General features: G+C 39.6%; 1 protein-coding gene across 1 annotated transcript in view; it reads left to right on the top strand.

Annotated features, from left to right (window-relative positions):
* Itpr (Inositol 1,4,5,-trisphosphate receptor) overlaps positions 1–23,873 on the top strand; it is a 232,608-nt gene that overhangs the window by 52,810 nt on the left and 155,925 nt on the right. The window contains 12 exon segments of the mRNA XM_068356085.1: positions 3,716–3,802; positions 5,614–5,874; positions 6,425–6,655; positions 7,705–7,846; positions 8,284–8,498; positions 16,136–16,296; positions 17,472–17,625; positions 17,894–18,058; positions 18,722–18,922; positions 19,605–19,705; positions 21,244–21,309; positions 23,165–23,270. Of these exon segments, the coding sequence (XP_068212186.1) occupies positions 3,716–3,802; positions 5,614–5,874; positions 6,425–6,655; positions 7,705–7,846; positions 8,284–8,498; positions 16,136–16,296; positions 17,472–17,625; positions 17,894–18,058; positions 18,722–18,922; positions 19,605–19,705; positions 21,244–21,309; positions 23,165–23,270 (1,890 nt within the window).

The raw sequence follows: 23,873 nt of genomic DNA, 5'->3' as shown, positions 1-23,873 counted from the left end.
TTTTTTATTCTCTGGGATTCATTTTGGCTTCGACATAGCTCCATGTTGGGACTCATGAATGTATTTTTTTCTTTCGTTTACGTAGCTCCATGTTGGGACTCGTGAATATATTTTGTTCTGTCTTCTACGTAGTTTCATGTTTGGATTCATGAATATAATTTGTTCTGTTGTCGATGTAGCTCCATGTTGGGACTCATGAATATATTTTGTTCTGTCGTCGACATAGCTCCATGTTGGGACTCATGAATATATTTTGTTCTGTCTTCTACGTAGTTTCATGTTTGGATTCATGAATATAATTTGTTCTGTTGTCGATGTAGCTCCATGTTGGGACTCATGAATATATTTTGTTCTGTCGTCGACATAGCTCCATGTTGGGACTTGTGAATATATTTTGTTCTGTTGTCGACGTAGCTCCATGTTGGGATTCATGAATATATTTTGTTCTGTCGTCGACGTAGCTCCATGTTGGGACTCATGAATATATTTTGTTCTGTCGTCGACATAGCTCCATGTTGGGACTCATGAATATATTTTGTTCTGTAGTCGACGTAGCTCCATGTTGGGAGTTCTAAAGGAATTTGGTTACCCGGAGAGGCTTAGCCGTTCCTATTGTATTCTCGGGGTCTCATTTTGGTTTCGACCTAGCTCCATGTTGGGGCGTCATGAGTGTACTTTGGTTACCTGAAGAGGTGTAGTCGTTCCTAGTGAGTCGTCGGGGGATTCGTTCGGGTTTCGATGTAGCTCCATTTTGACGTCTTCAATAGTACGTCGATTCCTTCCATGCATGATGCATCTGTGATCTTTTGGTCCAAATAAGTGGGGTTTTTAGCTGAGCTTCACCAGTAGTGCATAAATCCCCTTTACATACACTAAATCATGTATTTACCAGTTTGGACATAATGATTTTCTTCTGTGTTTGTGTTTTCTTTTCCCATCTCTCTCTCTCTCTCTCTCTCTCTCTCTCTCTCTCTCTCTAATAATAATAATAATAATAATGATGATGATGATGATGATGATGAAAATAATAATAATAATGATAATGATGATAGTATTATTATTATTATTATTATTATTATTATTATTATTACTAGCCAAGCTACAGCCCTAGATGGAAAATCAGAATACTATAAGCCCAAGGGCTCCAATAGGGAAAAATAGCCCAGTGAGGAAAGGAAATAAGGAACTAAATATATGATGAGAACAAATCAACAATAAATCATTCTAAAAACAGTGACAACGTCAAAATAGATATGTCATATATAAAGTATAACCTAATAATAATAATAATAATAATAATAATAATAATAAAACCTCTATTAAGATATCGGATACCTGCTAAAACCAATTTAAGATTTTTTTTTTGATAAACCCACTAAAAAGGTATATGCAAGTTTATAATTTTCTATTGTCTATAGATTGCTCAAATTATATTTCCAGAGAGAGAGAGAGAGAGAGAGAGAGAGAGAGAGAGAGAGAGAGAGGTCACAAAGCTGGTCTGCTTTTAATGGCACCAAGGATTTTCCAAAGGCACCCTGAAGTGACACTGTTTGACAGACCACAGGCTCCCTCACTTTATTTTTCCCTCACGTTCTCTAACTCCCTTCCTCTTCTCTCCCTCCCTCGATTTTTATGCCTCTTTTTCTCCCTCCCTCCTTCACTCTCTCTACCTCTTTTTCTCCATCACTTTCTTTACCTCTCTCCCCTCCATCTTCCCTCTACCTATCTCTCTCTCTCTCTCTCTCTCTCTTTCCTCTAACTCTATTCCTACCCTCTCTCTCTCTCTCTCTCTCTCTCTCTCTCTCTCTCTCTATGATGTGTCGTACAATTATAGTGGCATTTTTAAGTTTATATCAGAAGCAGGTCTTCTTAATGCTATTCAACTTTTATAACATATTTACTTTTCTGGTTTCAATTGAATATTCTTTTAATCTTTATAATGAACGATATCTGCGTCAATGACCTTCGATGTCAGGATGCCAGAGAACTTCAAATCTCTCTCTCTCTCTCTCTCTCTCTCTCTCTCTCTCTCTCTCTCTAATACAATTGTAACCTAATAGTATGCATAAAGAAACAATTCAAATACAGAAACAAAGACACTGTACTGCAGCTGTACATCTCTCTCTCTCTCTCTCTCTCTCTCTCTCTTCTCTCTCTAATACAATTGTAACCTAATAGTATGCATAAAGAGACAATTCAAATACAGAAACAAAGACACTGTACTACAGCTGTACCTCTCTCTCTCTCTCTCTCTCTCCCTCTCTCTCTCTCTCTCTCTCTCTCTCTCTCTCTCTCTCTCTCTCTAATACAATTGTAACCTAATAGTATGCATGAAGAGACAATTCAAATACAGAAACAAAGACACTGTATTACAGCCGTAAACATCACTAGTAAGATCCCATCTAGAATACGAAGTCCAATTCTGGGCCTTAAGTATTCAGAAGAATATAGATAGACTGGTAGCAATACACGCTAGGGCCACCAAACTAGTTCCAACAATAAGGCAATTTGGATATAGACGGAGGATGGAACGTTTTAACTTATTTGATCAACAAACTGGATGACTATGGGGACAGATAATAGCATTCAAAATTCTTTAAGGAATAACAAATGTAGATTACAGCAATCTATTCACGCTTAGCACAAATCAGTCCGGAGGTAACGGATACAAACTGGAATTGAAAAGATAACACTATTCAGTGGTAATTTCTTTTCATACAAAGTACCAAATACTTGGAACAGACTACTAGTGGATGTAGTAAACAGTAAAACGGTAAACGAGTTCAAGAATAAGTTCGAAAAGGTTATAAAATCTCTAAACGTTCAAACCAAATTGCTTTACCCAAGAGCAAATAGTCTCCCCGGATGGACTAAAAAGTCTTTTGAGACATCCAAAATCCTTGTAACTCTCTCTCCTCTCTCTCTCTCTCTCTCTCTCTCTCTCTCTAATGACTGTTTTTCGAAGACACCTCGGGTGTTTCTCTACCTCTTCGCCATAATTGAAAAAATTAGAAAAAAGGGGTCTTTTCTCATTAGCCTAATCCTGAAGGGAAATCTCTCTCTCTCTCTCTCTCTCTCTCTCTCTCTCTCTCTCTCTCTCATTTTTTTTGTTTAATATGGAAGTTTTTCATTGGTTAAATTATATGTTAAATAATAATTTAAATTTATAATTATTTTATATTTGGAAATATTTTAAAATCAGAAGTTGTTTTTAATTTGTAAATACTTTCCTCAAATAATTAAATTATGTATATATATAATTTTTTTTTAATATATATGCTTTTGTTAAGTTTTATCAATAAGATTTTTTTTTTCAGATTTATCAATAAGCTATTTTTTTCAGTTCTTTTCTTGGTAATATGCAATTTGGCATATTTTTTCTTATAATTATTATTAGTGGTTATAGCATATTATAATTATGATCATTATTACTGTTTATTTATATTTATATTAGATAAATCAGGTACAAACACAATTAAGAGAGCAATTTGTTGTTGTTTTTGTTGTTGTTGTTGTTGTTGTTGTTTTGGGTACGCCTTCATCAGAACATCTTCAACAATAAATTAATTCAGAAGTCTGTACGAAAAAGAAAGAGAAGTTAGCGAGACGAATTGATAAGTCACGTGGGAGAATCAATCGCTAGATTTTTCGTTCATCACCAGAATGTTTCGTTCACTCTCAGTAATTCATTCCTCTTCTTCTTCTCTTATTGCAGCAAGCAGCGGAGACTGAAAAGAAACAGAATGAGGCGGAAGGAAAGAAACTCATGGGCACACCTATCCAGTATGGATACAACATACAGGTGAGAAAATTTCTCTCTCTCTCTCTCTCTCTCTCTCTCTCTCTCTCTCTCTCTCTCTCTCATTACTAATTGTATCAGTTATCATGGATTTTTTCATATTTATTTTAATTTACACATTTGGGCGTAAATGAAAAAAAAATAGAAATATATATCCTTAATTATTAGGTCCGGTTAGTAATTGAATGGGTGACCATTGAGTCACAGTGTGTCCTGAGGTACTCTTTTTACATGGGTGTTCAACTTATGCCTTCTAACATGCCTACACTCCTTATACATCTTCTCTATGAGCCTCTATTAAAGAAACCCTCCATCTTCTAACATGCCTACACGCCTTATACACCTCCTTCTCTATGAACCTCTATTAAATAAACCCTCCATATACATGCCTTAAAGGATCATAAGCAGTGTGTCAAACACATTCACACACCCTATCATTTATCTGCTTCGCATTTCTTCTCTCACCCGTGTTATTGATGCTCGTTTAATCCAGAACTTCAAGCGCTATTATCTGTTGTTTTCACCACATGACCAGACCACATCAAAACACTTATTATTTGTACCTATTCCAATCTCAACAGCTTAAGCCTTTTTCCTTTAATTCATAAAGGCGAATCTTAAATCTTTGTATACATTTGAGCTAGGGAACCTATTTGTTTACCTGCTCAGTCAGCAGCAGCCATAGCCTTGGCCTCCCTGTCCTTCTAATTTATCTGGTTAAAAATGTTAAAAGTTATGAAGGCCAGAGGCTAGGGACACGGCAATATCTTAAGAGACTGACCATATATACATATGATCAGTGCCCAAGCCCCCTCTCCAAGTTTGGACCAGGGAGGGCCAGTTAATGGCTGCTTGTGACTCAGCTTGTAGACATATAGGTTTCCCAAACCCCTCATCCCGTGCTCACAAGGATGTTGAGGTTGCAATGCAACCAGAAACTCTCGAGCATGAGCGCTGCTCGAACTCCCGTCCAGCAGATTGCCACGCAGACACTTTTCCAATAGGCTACCATAACCCCTTTTCAACATTTTGCAATCACTATGCTACTTTCCTTGCTCCACTACTGTTATCCATTAGTTTTATTGTAAATACTCACGTGTCCCAATCTCCATTCTGCTTCCACTGGCTTTTTATTTGTTTTCGTGAGTTTGTTAGTGTTTACAATTCATATCTTAGTTCCTTTACATTATCCTCCATCAACAGTGTTTTCATCTTTAAGCAAGGTCGCTACACACTCCATTCATGACTAGTTTTATTTTCCCCTAACTTGGCACTTACATCTGTGTCCTTCCTGTTCCCTAAGTAGGAGTAGTACAGTGTACTGTCGCCATTATCTAAGGGTCTTTGTAACTCATATTTGGATGCTAGTAACTCACTTTTCTTAGCCCTCTATTCTACCTCTGTTCCTGTTTCCTTATTTCATTTTGTATCCAATAATCTCCCAGGGTGTAGTTCCAGTCAGGCAATAAAGACAGTTTTTTCACCCACTTTGACTACTAAATTAATCACCTTTCCATTTACTGTATATAATTTCATAACACATTTAGATCTGTGAAGACCTGATTAATCGTATGATTCCACAGCATGTTGTTGATGTCATTACCTCAGCTACTTTGGGAATTCAGTTCTTGCATATGTTTTCTGTCTTCAATAGTTTTACATTATCTTAAGGAGCCAGGAAATACTATAGATATCAGAGAATAACATATATTATGAAAATTTTGTCAACCTGCTTCACGTGCATCGGGCAGGACAAATCCATAATATGTATATGGTTTTCCTCGCCCTTCAATATTTCCTTCTCGTCATTCCAGTTACTTCACCTGAAGTCAAACAAGTACCTGACCGTCAACAAGCGGTTGCCGGCGCTACTCGAGAAAAATGCCATGCGTGTGTACCTGGACGCTAATGGCAACGAGGGTTCTTGGTTTTACATCAACCCTTACTATAAGCTGCGTCTGCCAGGAGACAATGTCGTCGTGGGAGACAAGGTCATCCTCAGTCCTGTCAATGCGGGTCAACAGCTCCACGTTTCCAGCATGCACGACTTGCCGGATCAGCCAAAATGTAAAGAGGTATGAATACAGTACTTACTTCGCTTTTGTTTGTGTATGTAGTGATTCTTAATTTCATCTCTTTTTCACCCTGTTGTATCGTACTGTATAGTCACTCCTCTTACATCTCAAGTGATAGATTTCTTTATACTGTAGATTGAATACTACTGTATTTGGTATCATCATCATAAAAAGAAATGGCTAAATGTAATAGAGTAAGGAGCAGAGAAAAGAACAGGAAAGGATTGATACTGTGTATGTACATATATGATTTGTAACAAATAGTGTGTAAAAGTTGACTCTCAAGTGAGTGAAATCGACACATACCGTGGAAGGAATTGCTTACGTAGGCCATTGCGTAGTCCAAGGTATGATAACATTGATTGTATGATTATTATCTGTCATAAGGCAATTGAATGTGGCATCTTAAGTGAAAAGGGGGTAATGGGTATTACCAACTCAAGATGATTACAGCTGACTGAAATGTGTAACCTCTGGGATGTAAATTCTCAAGAAATCTTTCCAGATCAGTATTGCATAACCCTTTTAACGGTTCCTTAATACCTTGCAGGTGAACGTATTAAATTCCAACACCTGTTGGAAGATTTCGCTCTTCATGGAACATCGAGAAAACCAAGAAGGCGTCTTGAAAGGTGGAGATGTGATCCGTCTGTTTCACGCCGAACAGGAAAAATTCCTGACCATGGACGAGTACAAAAAGAAGCAGCACGTTTTTCTCAGGACAACTGGACGTACAACTGCCACAGCCGCTACCTCCAGTAAAGCTCTGTGGGAAGTAGAGGTTAGTGAAGATAGTCTGTCAGTCACTAATATGCCAAGGCTTGTGTTTCCGAGTTAGGCGTTTTAGTTGTCTTTACTCTCGTGTTTTGCCTGTTTGCCGGAATTTCCAGCAGTTCTGAGTGTTGATTGCCAGATATTCTCTTTTGCAATTGAGTTTGAAATATGGACAATGCAGCTTATAGTATTTATAAGTTAAAAGGCTATTTTATTATGATAGCTTATATATTTCCCTTTGTTAACATTATAGCCCCAAGAAGGTGACTTATTTTACAAAACAGATATATTGTACCTGTAATAGTATAACCTTTTGAATTTTTAGGCTACTTTAAGTGGCTGAAATGATTACTGAAATTGTAAGTATTTATGACAAGTAATTTTATTTATGAATTAAAGATAAAATACAAATAATATCTTAATGATATAATTTGCTGTTTTTAGAATCAAGAAAATTTGTCAGTATTCTCATTATACATAAATGAAATAGAGTGCAAACAATGTGAAAGAATGACTGTAATCCAATAATTGATTAAGTACTGTTCTCTGAAATAATGATAATAACAATACAGTCATATTAGTTATATTTCTGAGTTTTACCCAGATGGGGATTACAAATATTTTGAATTACTGCTTTATGTCAGCCAATTTGACCGGGAAATTTTGACTTATTCCTGCTGTAACTGCTCACAAACTCTCCTGTTATAGGTGTTGGAGCCCTGCTTGAAGTGTACCTAGAATGGTGCACTGTATATGGTACTAAAGATTCTTCTCTGATTCCCATCACCCCCAGTTACGTTTCTTACTTCTCTACCGTTCCCTTTTATTTGTTTCTTACTAGATGCTCAACTTCCACTACTTTGTTTTGCTGTATTTTTCAACCGTACATTTAATTAATCAATATCTTAGACCAGCCGTATGAGATTTTAGTGGCCTAGCTAATCTGCTCAATAAGAGGGGATAAACAAAAACCAAAATAACAATTGTTCATAAAGTCTGTCTCTTGACTTCATACTGATGATGCTCTCATTTTTAAATAATAATTTTGATTTCCAGGTTGTCCAACATGATCCTACAAGGGGTGGAGCTGGTCACTGGAATTCGTTATTTAGGTTTAAGCATCTGGCAACAGGACAATATTTGGCTGCAGAGATTGACGACGATCTGACGCCTGACCCCACGAGAACTAAGTTGAGAGGTGCGGGATTTTATGATAGAAGTTCAAACAGTACTTTTGTTTTTATCAGAAAATCTATAGGTTTTATTAGGCATCCATACTTAGAATTCCACATAATACAGAAACATTACTGTATTACTGTATTATGGGTATTTTAGTCTTTTTAACATTTGTATGCTAAGTGAGGCCTAGCTACAGTGTCTTCTGTCTCTCATCTTGTTGTCATGCATTTTTTTAATCACTTCACACTTACCGGGCAAAGTTATTATATAAATACTGTAATCTTGGGAAGACCATAAATTTAGCTCAGCCGTTTAAAATTTGTTACAGGTATTCATGAAATAGTCATAATCAACACGACATATGTATTTAGAGTAAAAAGGGAGTAACGTCTTTTTACTATTGTAAATTTTCATATGAAGGGTCAATTTTACCTATTACAAACTGTCTCTTCCCAGATCCTAACGGTGGATCGGTGTACCAGCTGGTTTCTGTGCCTCTCAATTATGACATCGCTTCCATTTTTGAGCTCGAACCAACCACACTCATCCGAGGAGACTCAATGGTGCCTCAGTCGTCGTACGTCAGGCTCCACCACTACTGCACTTCTACTTGGGTCCATTCTACCTCAATTCCTATAGACAAAGATGAAGAAAAACCCGTTATGTCAAAGGTAAGTTTTCCTTAGGCACCCACCTGCTACTTGTTCTACCTCACCTCGGTTCCCATATTATCCATATTGCAGTCAAACCTCTTTTAAATATTAATTCATATTGCAATTGCAGGGTTTTTCTCCTGTTGCACTTTTTCTGTTAGTACTGAAGGGCCTCAAAGGGCTTAGTTTATCGTATTATACGTTGTTGGAATATAAAGTGACTGTGAATTGTTACATCACTAAATCAGTCAAGGTCTGAATTATAGTCAAGGTAACCTCCTGTTAGTGTTTTTGTTCACTTTTCTTTGACATTATGTCGCCTTTCGTTGAGAAACGATTAAAAAAATATTTTGAATTTATTTCATTTCTTAAAATTGGATCATAAATTTTTAGAAACTCTAAAAGATAGTTGAACTATGTAAATACTTATTTTAGTTGTGACGATTTTTAAGTAGTTTCTTAAGAATTTGTTAAGTGTACTTGTTTAAGACCTTATAACTTTAAGATATAATTTTCTATGGTAAAAGCAATTCATGATAACATTTACAGGTACAGTATTAGGTGTTAGGTTAATTATAATGTTGCCTTTTTTATATTTATGAGAAATTATTCAACTATTATAAATAATATTATACTTTAAATTCCAAATTGTATTATAAGATTATTTTATACTGAAATTTTTACATAATTTTGAATCTTTAGACGAATCTATATTTTTCAATATTAATCTTACCCGATAATCATGTAGCTGTCAACTCTGTTGCCGACAGAAATCTACGGTCGGGATACGCCAGCGATCGCTATACAGGTGGGGGTGAACACCACAGCGCCATCTGTGGTCAGGTACTCCAGTACTTCTTGTCAACACCACCTCAAATTTTTCCTCTGTCGTGCCTCCGGCTAGACCTACATGGATACGCTGTTGATTCTGGAGTTATTGCTCACGATTTGGTGATGTATTTGCTCTAGAGTTTAGCCTTCGCTATTCAGGAAGCTTTATCATTAGCTTAGCAAGTTTTTGGAATTAATTTGATTTAATTTTTGATTTAATTTTGGTGACGAAGAGAGTATGAACTCTCTTTCACTTTTAATGGCCGACCCTTCCCTTAGACGGAAGTGTTGGTGTCGAAGAGAGTATAGACTCTCTTTCTTAATTTTGCTTAACAAAAGTTATAGATTTATTTTATATCTCTCCGCCTTTTATAGGCCTCTTCGATTAACTTCCTTTTATTATAAACTTATTAAAATTAATTTTTATATTTGTTTATATTCGACCTTTCCTAATAGTAGGCGGTCTTTTCTTGGAACCGAAGTTAATTAACATTGAGCCCGTCATTTCGTTTTTACCTGTTAACATATGCTATTTTAATGTTTTTGAAAGAATTTCTTTGATAGTCTCGTACTGTTTTCAAAGTTGAACTAACGTTTTGTTTTGTCTCTGCAGTTGTTGACGTTCAGAACGTTCAACTTGCGCTCTATCGTTACGATAGAGAGAGAGTATTCACGGTGTCACGTTGCAGTAAGAGTAGAACGATTCTATCGTTTTGTTCATTCTTTCTTAGCTTAAATGGTTTTAATTCTAATAAAGGAACTTTTTATTTGGGAAATCTTTCAGTTTTTTTCCTTTAACAATAATATGTTTTAACGATATATATAATTGGGCTCATCTCTCAGGTTCTAAGTCAAGAGAGAGAGAGAGAGAGTAGAGACGGAGGGAGAGAGAGGAGGATAAACGTTTCGTTCAAGCGGGTAACGTTGTTATCGTTTTTGCTCTTCTCCCTAGTCTCTTTAGGGGAAGAAGGTAAACGTTTCTAGAGTTTTATTCTTGTTCTCAGGCTTTATGCGGTGAGAGATTTTAAACGTAGTTTATTTGATCTAGTGTTTAGTCTCTTTTCCAGCCACTGAATTATTTATCTTTCATTATGTTTTTCTGTTACATTGTAATACTGTTTTCGCAATTACTAACTTTTAATGAAGGATAGAATTGCGTGTTTCAGGTACAAACCACTTAAAGTTTCGAGTTCAGTGAAATAAGTGCAAACAGAAAATCAAAAGTGATAAAGTGATAAGCGCAAAGTGTTACAGTGTTGCGTTCGAGGGTTCGTCTGTTCGTGCCAGTTGTTCGCCTAGTCTGGGACCTCTTACAAGCTCCCAAGCAGGGGAGAAGTAACGTCGAAGGACTTATGGGTTCATCAGGCCTTGATCGACGAACAGACGTTTCCCTCCGTGGTTTCGGGTGTAACCAACTCACGTAGCCGACGTGATCACCCCACCCACACAAAGACGAGAGAGCCCTTTTATTCCTCGTCTGCGGAAGAGGTTTCTCGCAGAAACCATGGACCAAATCTTGCAGCTTTTAAGTGCAAGTCGGTCCCTTCCGCGCAAGTCCAACTCCTAGGTGGTGCCCTTAGCACTGGGTCAGTTCGGACTTGCTGCAGTACGACAACTGCACACCTCCCAGAGAGGCAAGGTGGTATCGCAACAGGCAGTAACTCCGTCTGTTGCCGCACCAGCTGTTTTAGACCCTCAGTCTCAACGGACAGTAGCTCCGTTTGTTGTTGTCTTTCTTAAACTCTAGTGGTCTATGCTGCAGACAATGCAGTCTCAGCTTGCGGTGTTGATGCAGGAGTTTCAGGCAGAGAAGGTTAGCACACCTCCTCCACCTCTGCGCAGCCCACCCTGCCAGACGTATGATGTTGAGGCTCCTCCTGCCTCCATGCGTGAGCTGCCGCATTGGGAGTTGCCAGGTACCAGCGCTATGCAGCAACCTCCACTTTCCTTGAGGCAGGAGCCTCATGCTATGCGGCAACCGCCCCAACTCTTGAGGCAAGAGCCTCAACTCTTGAGGCAAGAGCCTCAACTCTTGAGGCAAGAACCTCAACTCTTGAGGCAAGAGCCTCAACTCTTGAGGCAAGAACCTCAACTCTTGAGGCAAGAGCCTCAACTCTTGAGGCAAGAACCTCAACTCTTGAGGCAAGAACCTCAACTCTTGAGGCAAGAACCTCAACTCTTGAGGCAAGAGCCTCAACTCTTGAGGCAAGAACCTCAACTCTTGAGGCAAGAGCCTCAACTCTTGAGGCAAGAACCTCAACTCTTGAGGCAAGAACCTCAACTCTTGAGGCAAGAACCTCAACTCTTGAGGCAAGAGCCTCAACTCTTGAGGCAAGAGCCTCAACTCTTGAGGCAAGAACCTCAACTCTTGAGGCAAGAACCTCAACTCTTGAGGCAAGAGCCTTAACTCTTGAGGCAAGAGCCTCTCTCTGCGCAGCCACCTCCTCAACCCTTGAGGCAGACGCAACTCTTGAGGCAGGAACCTCATGCTATGAGGCAGCCGCCTCAACGCATGCAGCAACCGCATTCTTCACAGCATGAGCCTCTCTCTGCGCAGCTACCTCCTCAACCCTTGAGGCAGACGCAACTCTTGAGGCAGGAACCTCACAGGAGCCTCATGCTATGCGGCATCCTCCTCAAACCATGAGGCAGGAGCCTCATGCTATGCGGCATCCTCCTCAACCCATGAGGCAGGAGCCTCATGCTATGCGGCAACCTCCTCTACCCATGAGGCAGCCTCATGCTATGCGGCATCCTCCTCAACCCATGAGGCAGGAGCCTCATGCTATGCGGCATCCTCCTCAACCCATGAGGCAGGAGTCTCATGCTATGAGGAGCCTTATGCTATGCGGCATCCTCCTCAAACCATGAGGCAGGAGCCTCATGCTATGCGGCAACCGCCTCAACCCATGAAGCAGGAGCCTCATACTATGCGGCATCCTCCTCAACGCATGCGGCATGAGCCTCATCCCTTGCAGCATGAGCCTCATCCCATGCAGCATGAGCCTCATACCATGCAGCATGAGCCTCATCCCATGCAGCATGAGCCTCATCCCATGCAGCATAAGCCGCACGCCATGCAACATGCTCTGCTTACCTTACAGCATGCTCTACATACAGCATGCTCTGCATACCTTACCGCATGCTCCTCAGTCACACATCTTTGGTTGTTGCCAACTCACTAGACTGTCAAGCAGTTTCATAACGTTGCCTTCTAGTCTGCTGCTTTTGCACTAGTGAAACCCTCACTGAGAGAACTTAGCTTTTCTCGGATATGGTTCCTGTAGATGAGAAAGTGCTATTCTCCCTCCTTCTGATATTCCCTCGAGGACTCTGTCATTTGGAGAGGAGCCTTTAGCTGCTTAGCCTCCTATGGACTTTTATTTAAGCATAACATGCTTCCAGGGAGGGTAATGGTTCCACTTCAGTCGCTAACCCCGTCTGTTACCACACCTGCTCCCATAGACCTTGAGCTTTGTTGCAAGACATGCAGTCCAAGCTTAGTCCTTGTTAGAGGATTTTTTGTTTACGGAGTCAGTGTGTCACTGGGAAGACGTTCAACAACCAGCAGAAGTGACTTGTTGTGACGCAGTGCGGCAACCTCAGCAACCCGATAAGGAGTTGTCTGTACGACCCAGACAGTCTAGACAGCTTCGGGTTGTCGCTGTACTTCCTCGCTTCCCCATGGTTGACAGTTCACAGACTGTGCAGCAGTACCATGATCTTGTGTCCGGCTCCGTCAGACGACTAGCTTTTAAGAGCTCCCACAAGTCGTCGCTGTCTGGAGATTCTCAGATGGACTATGGATCTGACCAAGGAACTGGGCCTCCTGGTCAATTTTGAGGAGTCCCAGCTCGTCCCATCCCAGACCATTGTCTACCTGGGTATGGATCTTCAGAGTCGAGCTTTTCGGGCTTTTCCGTCGGCCCCAAGGATCTACTAAGCCCTAGATTGCATCCAGAGCATGCTGAGAAGGAACCGATGCTCAGTCAGGTAGTGGATAAGTCTAACAGGGACACTTTCATCGCTGGCCCTGTTCATCGAGTTAGGGAGACGCCACCTCCGCCCCCTTCAGTATCATCTAGCGGCTCACTGGATAAAGGACATGACGCTAGAGACGATCTCAGTTCCTGTTTCCGAAGAGAGGAGGTCTACTCTCACGTGGTGAAAGAACAGCTTTCTTCTCAAGGAAGTCTACCTTTGGCTGTTCAGAAACCCGACCGCCGTCTCTTCTCTGACGCATCAGACACGGGCTGGGGTGCGACTTTGGACGGACAGGAATGCTCGGGAACATGGAATCAGGAGCTAAGGACACTTCACATCTATTGCAAGGAGCTGTTGGCGGTTCATCTGGCCTTGATAAACTTCAAGTCCCTCCAGCTTAACAAGGTGGTGGAGGTGGACTCTGACAACACCACAGCCTTGGCTTACAGCTCCAAGCAGGGAGGGACTCATTCGTGGAAGTTGTTCTAGATCGCAAGGGACCTCCTCATCTGGTTAAAAGATCAAAAGCTCACGCTGGTAACGAGGTTCATTCAGGGCGATATGAATGTCATGGCAGATCGCCTTAGCCGGAAGGGTCAGGTCATCCCCACAGAGTGGACCCTTCACAAGAATGTTTGCAGCAGACTTTGGGCCCTGTGGGGTCAGCCAACCATAGATCTGTTCGCTACCTCGATAACCTAGAGACTCCCGTTGTATTGTTCTCCGATTCCAGACCCAGCAGCAGTTCACGTGGATGCTTTTCTGCTGGATTGGTCCCATCTCGACCTGTATGCATTCCCGCCGTTCAAGATTGTCAACAGGGTACTTCAGAAGTTCGCCTCTCGCAAAGGGACACGGCTGACGTTGGTTGGCTCCGCTCTGGCCCGCGAGAGAATGGTTCATAGAGGTACTGCAATGGCTGGTCGACATTCCCAGGACTCTTCCTCTAGGAGTGGACCTTCTACGTCTACCTCACGTAAAGAAGGTACATCCAAACCTCCACGCTCTTCGTCTGACTGCCTTCAGACTTTCGAAAGACTCTCAAGAGCTAGGGGCTTTTCGAAGGAGGCAGCCAGAGCGATTGCCAGAGCAAGGAGGACATCCACTCTCAGAGTCTATCAGTCTAAAGGGGAAGTCTTCCGAAGCTGGTACAAGGCCAATGCAGTTTCCTCATCCAGTACCACTGTAACCCAGATTGCTGACTTCCTGTTACATCTAAGGAACGTAAGATCCCTTTCAGCTCCTACGATTAAGGGTTACAGAAGTATGTTGGCAGCGGTTTTCCGCCACAGAGGCTTGGATCTTTCCACCAACAAAGATCTACAGGACCTCCTTAGGTCTTTTGAGACCTCAAAGGAATGTCGGTTGTCCACTCCAGGCTGGAATCTAGACGTGGTCCTAAGGTTCCTTATGTCATCAAGATTTGAACCTCTCCAATCAGCCTCTTTTAAGGACCTCACATTAAAAACTCTTTTCCTCGTGTGCTTGACAACAGCTAAAAGAGTAAGTGAGATCCACGCCTTCAGCAGGAACATAGTTTTCACATCTGAAACGGCTACATGTTCCTTGCAGCTCGGTTTTTTGCTAAAACGAGCTTCCTTCACGTCCTTGGCCTAAGTCGTTCGAGATCCCAAGCCTATCCAACTTGGTGGGGGACGAACTGGAGAGAGTACTTTGCCCAGTTAGAGCTCTTAGGTACTATCTAAAAAGGTCATAACCTTTACGAGGACAATCAGAAGCCTTATGGTGTGCTATCAAGAAGCCTTCTCTTCCAAGGTCTAAGAACTCAGTTTCTTACCTATTCAGGCTCCTGATTAGGGAAGCACATTCTCATCTGAAGGAAGAAGACCTTGCTTTGCTGAAGGTAAGGACACATGAAGTGGGAGCTGTGGCTACTTCAGTGGCCCTCAAACAGAACCGTTCTCTGCAGAGTGTTATGGATGCAACCTATTGGAGAAGCAAGTCAGTGTTCGCATCATTCTATCTCAAAGATGTCCAGTCTCTTTACGAGAACTGCTACACCCTGGGACCATTCGTAGCAACGAATGCAGTAGTAGGCGGGGGCTCAGCCACTACATTCCCATAATCCCATAACCTTTTTAACCTTTCTCTTGAATACTTTTTATGGGTTGTACGGTCGGCTAGGAAGCCTTCCACATCCTTGTTGATTTGGCGGGTGGTCAATTCTTTCTTGAGAAGCGCCGAGGTTAAAGGTTGTGATGAGGTCCTTTAATATGGGTTGCAGCCCTTTATACTTCAGCACCTAAGAGTCGTTCAGCATCCTAAGAGGACCGCTACGCTCAGTAAGGAAGACGTACTTAATAAAGGCAGAGTAATGGTTCAAGTCGTCTTCCTTACCAGGTACTTATTTATTTTATGTTATTTTTGAATAACTAATAAAATAAAATACGGGATACTTAGCTTCTTTGTTAACATGTATGCTGGTCTCCACCCACCACCCTGGGTGTGAATCAGCTACATGATTATCGGGTAAGATTAATATTGAAAAATGTTATTTTCATTAGTAAAATAAATTTTTGAATATACTTACCCGATAATCATGATTTAATTGACCCACCCTTCCTCCCCATAGAGAACCAGTGGACCGAGGAAAAAATTGAGGTGGTGTTGACAAGAAGTACTGGAGTACCTGACCACAGATGGCGCTGTGGTGTTCACCCCCACCTGTATAGCGATCGCTGGCGTATCCCGACCGTAGATTTCTGTCGGCAACAGAGTTGACAGCTACATGATTATCGGGTAAGTATATTCAAAAATTTATTTTACTAATGAAAATAACATAATTTTGAATCTTTGAACAAATCTATCACAATAAACAGGTTGGTTGTGCCCCAATAAAAGAGGACAAAGAAGCGTTTTCTCTCGTACCAGTTCATGCCAAGGAAGTCAGGGACTTGGATTTTGCGCACGACGCCGGTGAAGTTCTGTCGAAGCCAGCAAAGAAGCTAGAAAAGGGAGCACTTCCCCAGCCCGAAAGGAGGTGAGATTTGCATTTTTCACACTTAAAACCTGCCTCCCCTTATAGTGAGGTGCTGCTCTAATTTTTGTTTTCTGAAAGAATGTTGGGCTGTGGCACCCTAGCAGTACCAGCTGAACTCGGCTGAGTCCCTGGTTAGGCTGGAGGAACGTAGAGAGTAGAGGTCCCCTTTTTTGTTTTGTTTCTTGTTGATGTCGGTTACCCCCCAAAATTGGGGGAAGTGCCTTGGTATATGGATGGATGGATGAAAGAATGTAATGCCAGAATCACACGAGGCTTTCCCAAAATTTTCAATCTCGTCTTCAAAGTCGTGTTCGTCTTGTATTCGTGTTGGTTACACTAGGGTATTCAAAACTTTTCTGTCTCGTCTTTGAATTGCTCACATTTTTCTGATGTGTATGAAATTTCCCTAATAATCAGCTGCCAAGTGTGGCAACACAGCGCAGCATTTACACTTAAACATGCTGTTATATGATGGCCTTACTTAGAATAAATGGCTTTTGTAAGGTTTGCGCACTGAATCCCTAAAGCAACATTTGTTCTGTATATTTTATTTAGTGTTTTCCATTTCAACTGGAAATCTCAAAAAAACAGTTTATTCTACTTGATGAATGAAGTACATAATTTGAAATTTTTTTATTTTGAAAGTAGTTCACCCAGACAACTCAAATGAACTTTAGGCAGACTTAGAGGTATATTTTATTTGAGGAAGTAAAATAAGATCAAGATAATGTTAAAAGGCATTTTGACAATTATGTGGGAATAGATTAGTTAGAATAACAAGCATTTCTTCCTGGAAACAAGATGCTTGAAATGTTTATTGTTTAGTATGAGCAGTCTGTAATTGGGCACCTTTTAGGGAGCTTATTAAATGGGAGTCCCTACGGGGTGGGTGGTGCCGCAAGTGCATCTCAAGCAGTGCACTTTTGTCGTTATTTAAAGGACTTGGCATCATCGTTGTGGCCCCTGGCTGCACTGCCATTTTGCCTTCTACTGTTCCTCCATTTCCAATTCCATTTTTTATCCTGCATATGTTACCTGTTGCGTTTCCTCCCAGTTGCCCTTTTGTACTGACTGGCCTTATAGTCCCCAGTGACGAGCATTCTGGTCCAAAATCATAAATCTAATTTAAACTATTGATTGCACCATCAACTAATTCACTCGTTTTTTCTAATTAGGTCATTGATGCAGTTGCTGGTGGATCTGGTTTATTTCATTGCTGAGAAGGAGCACGAGCAGAACAAGAATGACTCCTCGGCTCTCGCTCTGGAAGTTACAAATCCAAACAGGGATCGACAAAAGTTGCTACGAGAACAAAACATACTGAAACAGGTAAGGGAGAGGAATGGCAGTCTTGATTGCTCTCTTGGTCATTTTGTTGTTTGCATTACTAATAGTTTTTATTCATTTCTTTTGATCCTCTCCGTCTTATCATAATTGTAACTTAGTGTCTTATGGCACTGCTCTGCTTTTTTACAATTTTCAATAATCTCGAACACCATATTTTTTTGTGTTTAGGAACAGTCAGGTTTTATTTGAACTTGCGACTAGTATACAACATAATTTTTAAGCATCTACAGTGGTTTACTTTTTATTTCAGATTTTCAAGATTCTACAAGCGCCTTTCACCGAAACTCAGGGAGGCGACGGTCCTCTACTTCGCACTGATGAACTGAACGATCCTCGACATTCCGCGTACAAGACCATTTTTCGTCTCTGCTACAGGCTGCTCCTCCTGGCACAGCAAGGATATAGAAAAAATCAGGTATGGAGGAACGCTAGAAAAATGTTTTTATGGTATTTATTTTGCAAATTAAGGTTGCTCAACTTCATCACTATAATAAAGTTAAGGAAAGTTACCTTTGTATTTTGTATGTTGTTTAGATTTAGCTTTGTATACTTGTTAAACTTTCTCTCAACTTTGCCATTTCTCACCTTAGCAGGTCTTCTAACTTACGTACCACATTATTACAATTGATTTAAATGAAAGTACCTTTTTTTAAAGTGTGAAAATTAGAGTTCCATAGATAGGGAGTCATTTGGAATGATTAATGGCTCCTATAAGGTCTTTGTTATGTAACAAAAGCTCCGAAGGGGGCTAGTGCCGTCATTGCACCTCAGGTGGTGTACTGCAGGCATTATTTAGGGTCTTTGCAGCATTTCATCTACCCCTAGCTACCCTTGCTCTGTATCGTTCTACTGATACCTGTGTTCCAACTTCCATTCTTCTCTGTTGTTCTCCATCCACTCTTGACTATTAAGTTATAGTGTGACTGAATGTTTTTCTTCAGCAACATTTGAGTACTAATTAGCATAACAAAAGCACCAGAACCCAGCTATATAACACAAACTCTCGAACCCAATCCATATCAGTGGACCGGACCGCTCGCTGTACTACAGTATTTATTGTTTGCCATGTTGTCTACAGGAACACATTGCTCAACACTTCGGTTTCATGCAAAAGCAAATTGGTATCGACATATTGGCCGAAGAAACCATCACCGCTCTCCTCCACAACAATCGGAAGTTGCTCGAGATACACATTACCGCCACTGAGATCGAAACTTTCGTGGGTCTTGTGCGGAAGAACATGAAGAAATGGGATTGGAGGTTCCTTGATTATTTGAAGGTATGTTTTATGATGACAAGTATACAGTAGTGCTAAGTATGACTCGTGCGTTCTGTAATTTTCTTTTTATCTCTATGAGCTTCAGATTTTCCATTTGGATTTAGATTTATCTTAGCGTTAAATTTTGAGTGTAAATTGTCCTTGAGAAATTTGTAACCCCTGGCATTGCTCTCTGGCTTCTTCAACTGAGAATCTTAACATTATGTTGTAGTGTCAGTTTATATCTACAACTTTAATATATAGAAAAAGGATTTTTTCATTGTTGATTTTAACTTATTTGTCTGAAGATAATACAGTTTTGAACTTGCTTATTTGCATATATGGATTTTTTCAGTTCAATTTCATTGAGACAGTTATTTTAGTAGTAATTTTTGGTAGAATTTTAAAGAGAACCGTCAATTATAAAGCAATTATAAAGCTTATAGGAAACATCCCTGCCTGGCAATCTGCTGGACTGGGGTTTGAGACCCACTCAAGACTGATAGTTTCTTGTAGTGTCTGGAACCTCACCATCCTTGTGAGCTGAGGATATGGCTTTTGGGGGAGTCTATAGATGTTGTGCCGGCTGAGCTTGCAGCAGCCATTATCTTGCCCTCCCAGGTCCTAACTTGATGGGGCTTGGGTGCTGATTATATGCATGTACGGTCAGTCTTTAATACTATTTATTGTATTCTATTTCCAGGTGCTGTGTATATCAAATAATCAGGCCATCCCTAGGACACAAGAGCTGATTTGTAAAAGTGTGTTTAGTGAGAAGAACAGAGACATATTGATTGAAACCAGGTAAGTTAAATTGAATTTTTTAGAAATGTACAAGTTACAGCTGTCCTTGGTTCTTGGAATATGCAAACTGTCAACATGTATTATATTATTGTTAACCCTTTTACCCCCAAAGGACGTACTGGTACGTTTCACAAAAGCCATCCCTTTACCCCCATGGACGTACCGGTACGTCCTTTCAAAAATGTGCTATAAAAATTTTTTTTTTCACTTTTTTGATAATTTTTTGAGAAAATTCAGGCATTTTTCAAGAGAATGAGACCAACCTGACCTCTCTATGACAAAAATTAAGGCTTTTAGAGCAATTTAAAAAAAATATACAGCAAAATATGCTGGGAAAAAAATAACCCCCCTGAGGCTTAAGGGTTGGAAATTTCCAAATAGCCTGGGGGTAAAAGGGTTAAGGGGTTTTCAGTGATGTGGCTAAGGGTGGATGCGAACCCCTTTTAGAAAATGCCGACTTGGCCTCCAAAGCAGTGTCAGAAACTTAAAGTACCCGGTATGTAAATATACCTATAAATTTACCACCAACTCACCAGGGCAAGGGGGTTACGACAAAGCCCAACCCCCCCACCCCTTTTCCCCAAATTAAGGCATTTCCTTGTAAATTTACGAAATTTATCAAGATTTTCAGATACTGTTTTATTTGGCTTTTGATTCTGAAAGAATTATTTTATCAGTCCAAAATTAATTTTGCTTTTGCCAAGTTTAATTATTATTATCATGATTATTATTTTCAATATTATTTTACTCAATTATGATACAAGTTATTATTTATAATATTTTTCCTGATGTCTCACTAGTTTTATTTATCATATTGATAAATTATACAGTACAAATTATTATAAATATTTTTAATGATATGTTACCAAATTTAGTAGTAATATTGATTAATTCAAATTATTATTATATGAATTTTTCCATAAAAAATAATGGCTTATGGCTTAGCCTATGTCATTGCTATGATTAATATCCTATTGTTGTTATAACTAGCCAAGCTACAACCTTAGTTGGAAAAGCAGGATACAGTAAACTTGGAAGAGAGACTTATGTCGACTTGTTCATTATAAAAACATTCGCTGCAAGTTTGAACTTATGAATTTCCACTGATTCAATTGCTATATTAGGAAGTTCATTCCACAATCTGGTCAAAGCTGGAATAAAACCTAAAAATGCTGTGTATATTGAGCCTTGAAAAAGGCAATTTTGTAAGAAACAGAAAGATTTCCAGCATATCAAAGTATGGATTAAATATTTCATAAATTTTTTTTAATAGAAATTTTATAGTATTACTAATAAGAACAGTAGTGATGAAATTGATATTAATATTAATGATGGTGATATTATATCCTAACCTGTAGTTACCACCTCAAAAATTATTTACTGGAGGGTAAAGTCCTTGAGAAACATGCAATGATTTGTTCTGTTTCAGAAGGATTTATTTGAGATAGTAGCAGTTTGAGTGTTTCTTTTTGATAAACATTAGTCTTTGGCTGGAACTTCCAAGAGATTTTATAACGAAAGAATTCTTGTCGTCTCAGGTTTCGTCAAAAGTTCTGGCGATACTTGTTGCCGGTGCGACGTAATGGTGTTCCCGGGCGGAACCGGTGGGTCTCTTTCTATCTATCAAGGGAAATGTTCTTAAAGTGGTTTAGAATATGTAACGTGGCGTCTTATCTTGGGTTTGGTTGCAACGTCCGAATTCGTCTTTTACATCTGTTGTCTTCTTGGTATTTTTTAAAGTGGCACTGTTCCTTTTGGGATTTTCTAATTGTGTTCTGTTGTAGGAATGTTACTAATCAACTGTTGAAACATATTTATAATAAGTACTTCATTGCTGTCTTGTCACTCTTTTAACGGTTTCTTGTGTTTTATCACACTGTTTAGGTAGGTAGGGCCATAAGTGCACCTCAGTATGTAGGCATTACCAGATCACTTGGGTCCATAACCACCTCCTCCACTTCCTAATATTCCGCTTTACTTGTTCCTGCTTTTTTCTCCCATTAGTACCTCTCTTGAATTATCTGCCAAGCCCCTTTTCTGGTTTTTACTGCCCAAATTCTCTGAACTTTACTTCATCGACAATTATTTCCATAGTTAACCTAACTAACATTAATTTTGTCAAACCAATGAGCTACTGATCAGTCCCTTACTCTACACCAGTGGTTCCCAACCTTTTTTCTGTCATTTCCCCGCTGCACCCAGTTCAACCATCCAGATTTCCCCCTTTATGCCCCGCCCAGCCCTCATGCCCACTCGCCTGCCTCAGAAATGGGCATGACACTCCAATTCTCCCCTTGAATATCATGTCTTTGAGAACTGATATGATCATATCACAATTGAATGGCTAACAACAAATTGCCGCACGTACTATGAGGACATTTTCCGCTTGTTTTAGTTAGTAGGTAGTGTAATTATTTCCCCCCTGGAAGCTTCAAATTTCCCCCCAGGGGGAAATTTCCCCCAGGTTGGGAACCACTGCTCTACACCAATTCTCATCTTGTTTAAGAAGAAATTCTGTGGTTTTTTGTCTGACTGAGTGATGTGAGTGGACCACTACTCTGTGATCATTTTTAGGAATTGTACAACAAGAAACTGTTTCTAACCTTGAGTGTGTGTTGGAGTTTTTCTTTTTAACCCTTTGAGCGTCATAAGACTTGACTTACGTCTGTTGAAAACTACTCTCTCCTGCGCCATATGGCGTAATTTGCATCTAGTACCAGTTTCTCTTTTATTATTTATTTACGGTATATGAAAATTTTAAAAAATACATAACATTATATATCAATGAAAAGGATATTTAATCAGCTATATGACAATATATGTTGTAAAGACCTAGCTTGTAGAGTTTTGGTGCTAAGATAAGTAAAATATCCAAAAATAGGCCTCAGGCTAGTGGCCTAAATCATTTGTTGAGGGGATGGCGCTCAAAGGGTTAAAGTTATATTTTGTATTTTTGGTTGCAGTTATAATTTTTGATACTGCACCTAGGTAATGTTTTCTTTATAGTATACTTGTCTGGAGTTTTCAAGATAGTGTGTGGTGGCACTTTTTACTTATCAAGTAGTTTCGTTAGTGATGCTGTTTTTGTGTGAGGGTCTTCGTAACGAAGTCTGGAGTTTTATTTCTATACCGATAGAATTACCAGATGTATTACAAGTATTATGTTTTCTTGGGAGAGTAGGAGAATTCTGTCGCTACATGTTTTTTTTTTTTTACAATTGGTGTACTTTAAACACTGCATTCATGAAATTAAATAGTTTTTATATACATGTACGGGACAGTACTGTATTATCATGCTCATCTTATAGAGAATGATTGATGATTAGCATAACATAGATACAATCAAGAGTGATTAGGTGTAGTCCTAAACTGGATAGACATTTTGCTATAATTTAAAGATTACAATAATTAGAAATTTTTATATGCTTTGATTTTAATTTGTTTATAATTTCTTCCTAGAATGGTTGAGGAGGATATTGAGGTCGAAGTGGACATCGAAGGTTCTGGATCCATGCTGGCCATCGAACGAGACGAGGAGGTTGTTCTGACGTGGAATAATGGCGAGGTACGTTTTGTGTTTGGTCACTTCACTTGCATTCTTTTCCCATCTAGTTTGGGTCTTCAATTTTGCCTTCGCTTCATGTCATATATTGGGGGCTATGACTGAGTCTAAGAGCCCCGTCTGGAGTTCATCTCCCGGCAATGTACGACGACGCTATGTCATATAGTTGTCCCTTGTGACATTCACTTACTCCCTTAATACGACTCCTAAGTCAACATATTTCCTTATGTAACTAAAAAAAGTCTAAGAATATTATAGTTAGTTAAAAAACTAGGTTAACACTAACATTATTTTGAAATTTTTGCTTCACCATAAATAATCGCTGAACCTGTGAATAGAAAGGAACAACTTATGTATATACGGTATACATGTATATTTACATAAGGGTTCCATTTTGCAATGCTATATATATATCATAGATTCTCTACTCTTTCCTGTGTCTTTGTCACCATCTTGTTTAGGTTTTAAATTGTCCCTTTATCATAATTTACGTTTACCGATTTTCTTCTTGTATCTTGCATATCTTCTCTCTTTTTATATACCCAAGTCCTGTTAGGTTGCAATAAAGAATTTTTCAGACTGTGGATACATGTGTAGGCTTACCTG

This window comes from Palaemon carinicauda, chromosome 32 (genome assembly GCF_036898095.1).
Source record: "Palaemon carinicauda isolate YSFRI2023 chromosome 32, ASM3689809v2, whole genome shotgun sequence".
NCBI classification, from domain to species: domain Eukaryota; kingdom Metazoa; phylum Arthropoda; class Malacostraca; order Decapoda; family Palaemonidae; genus Palaemon; species Palaemon carinicauda.
This window is presented reverse-complemented; position numbering and strand designations above follow the sequence as displayed.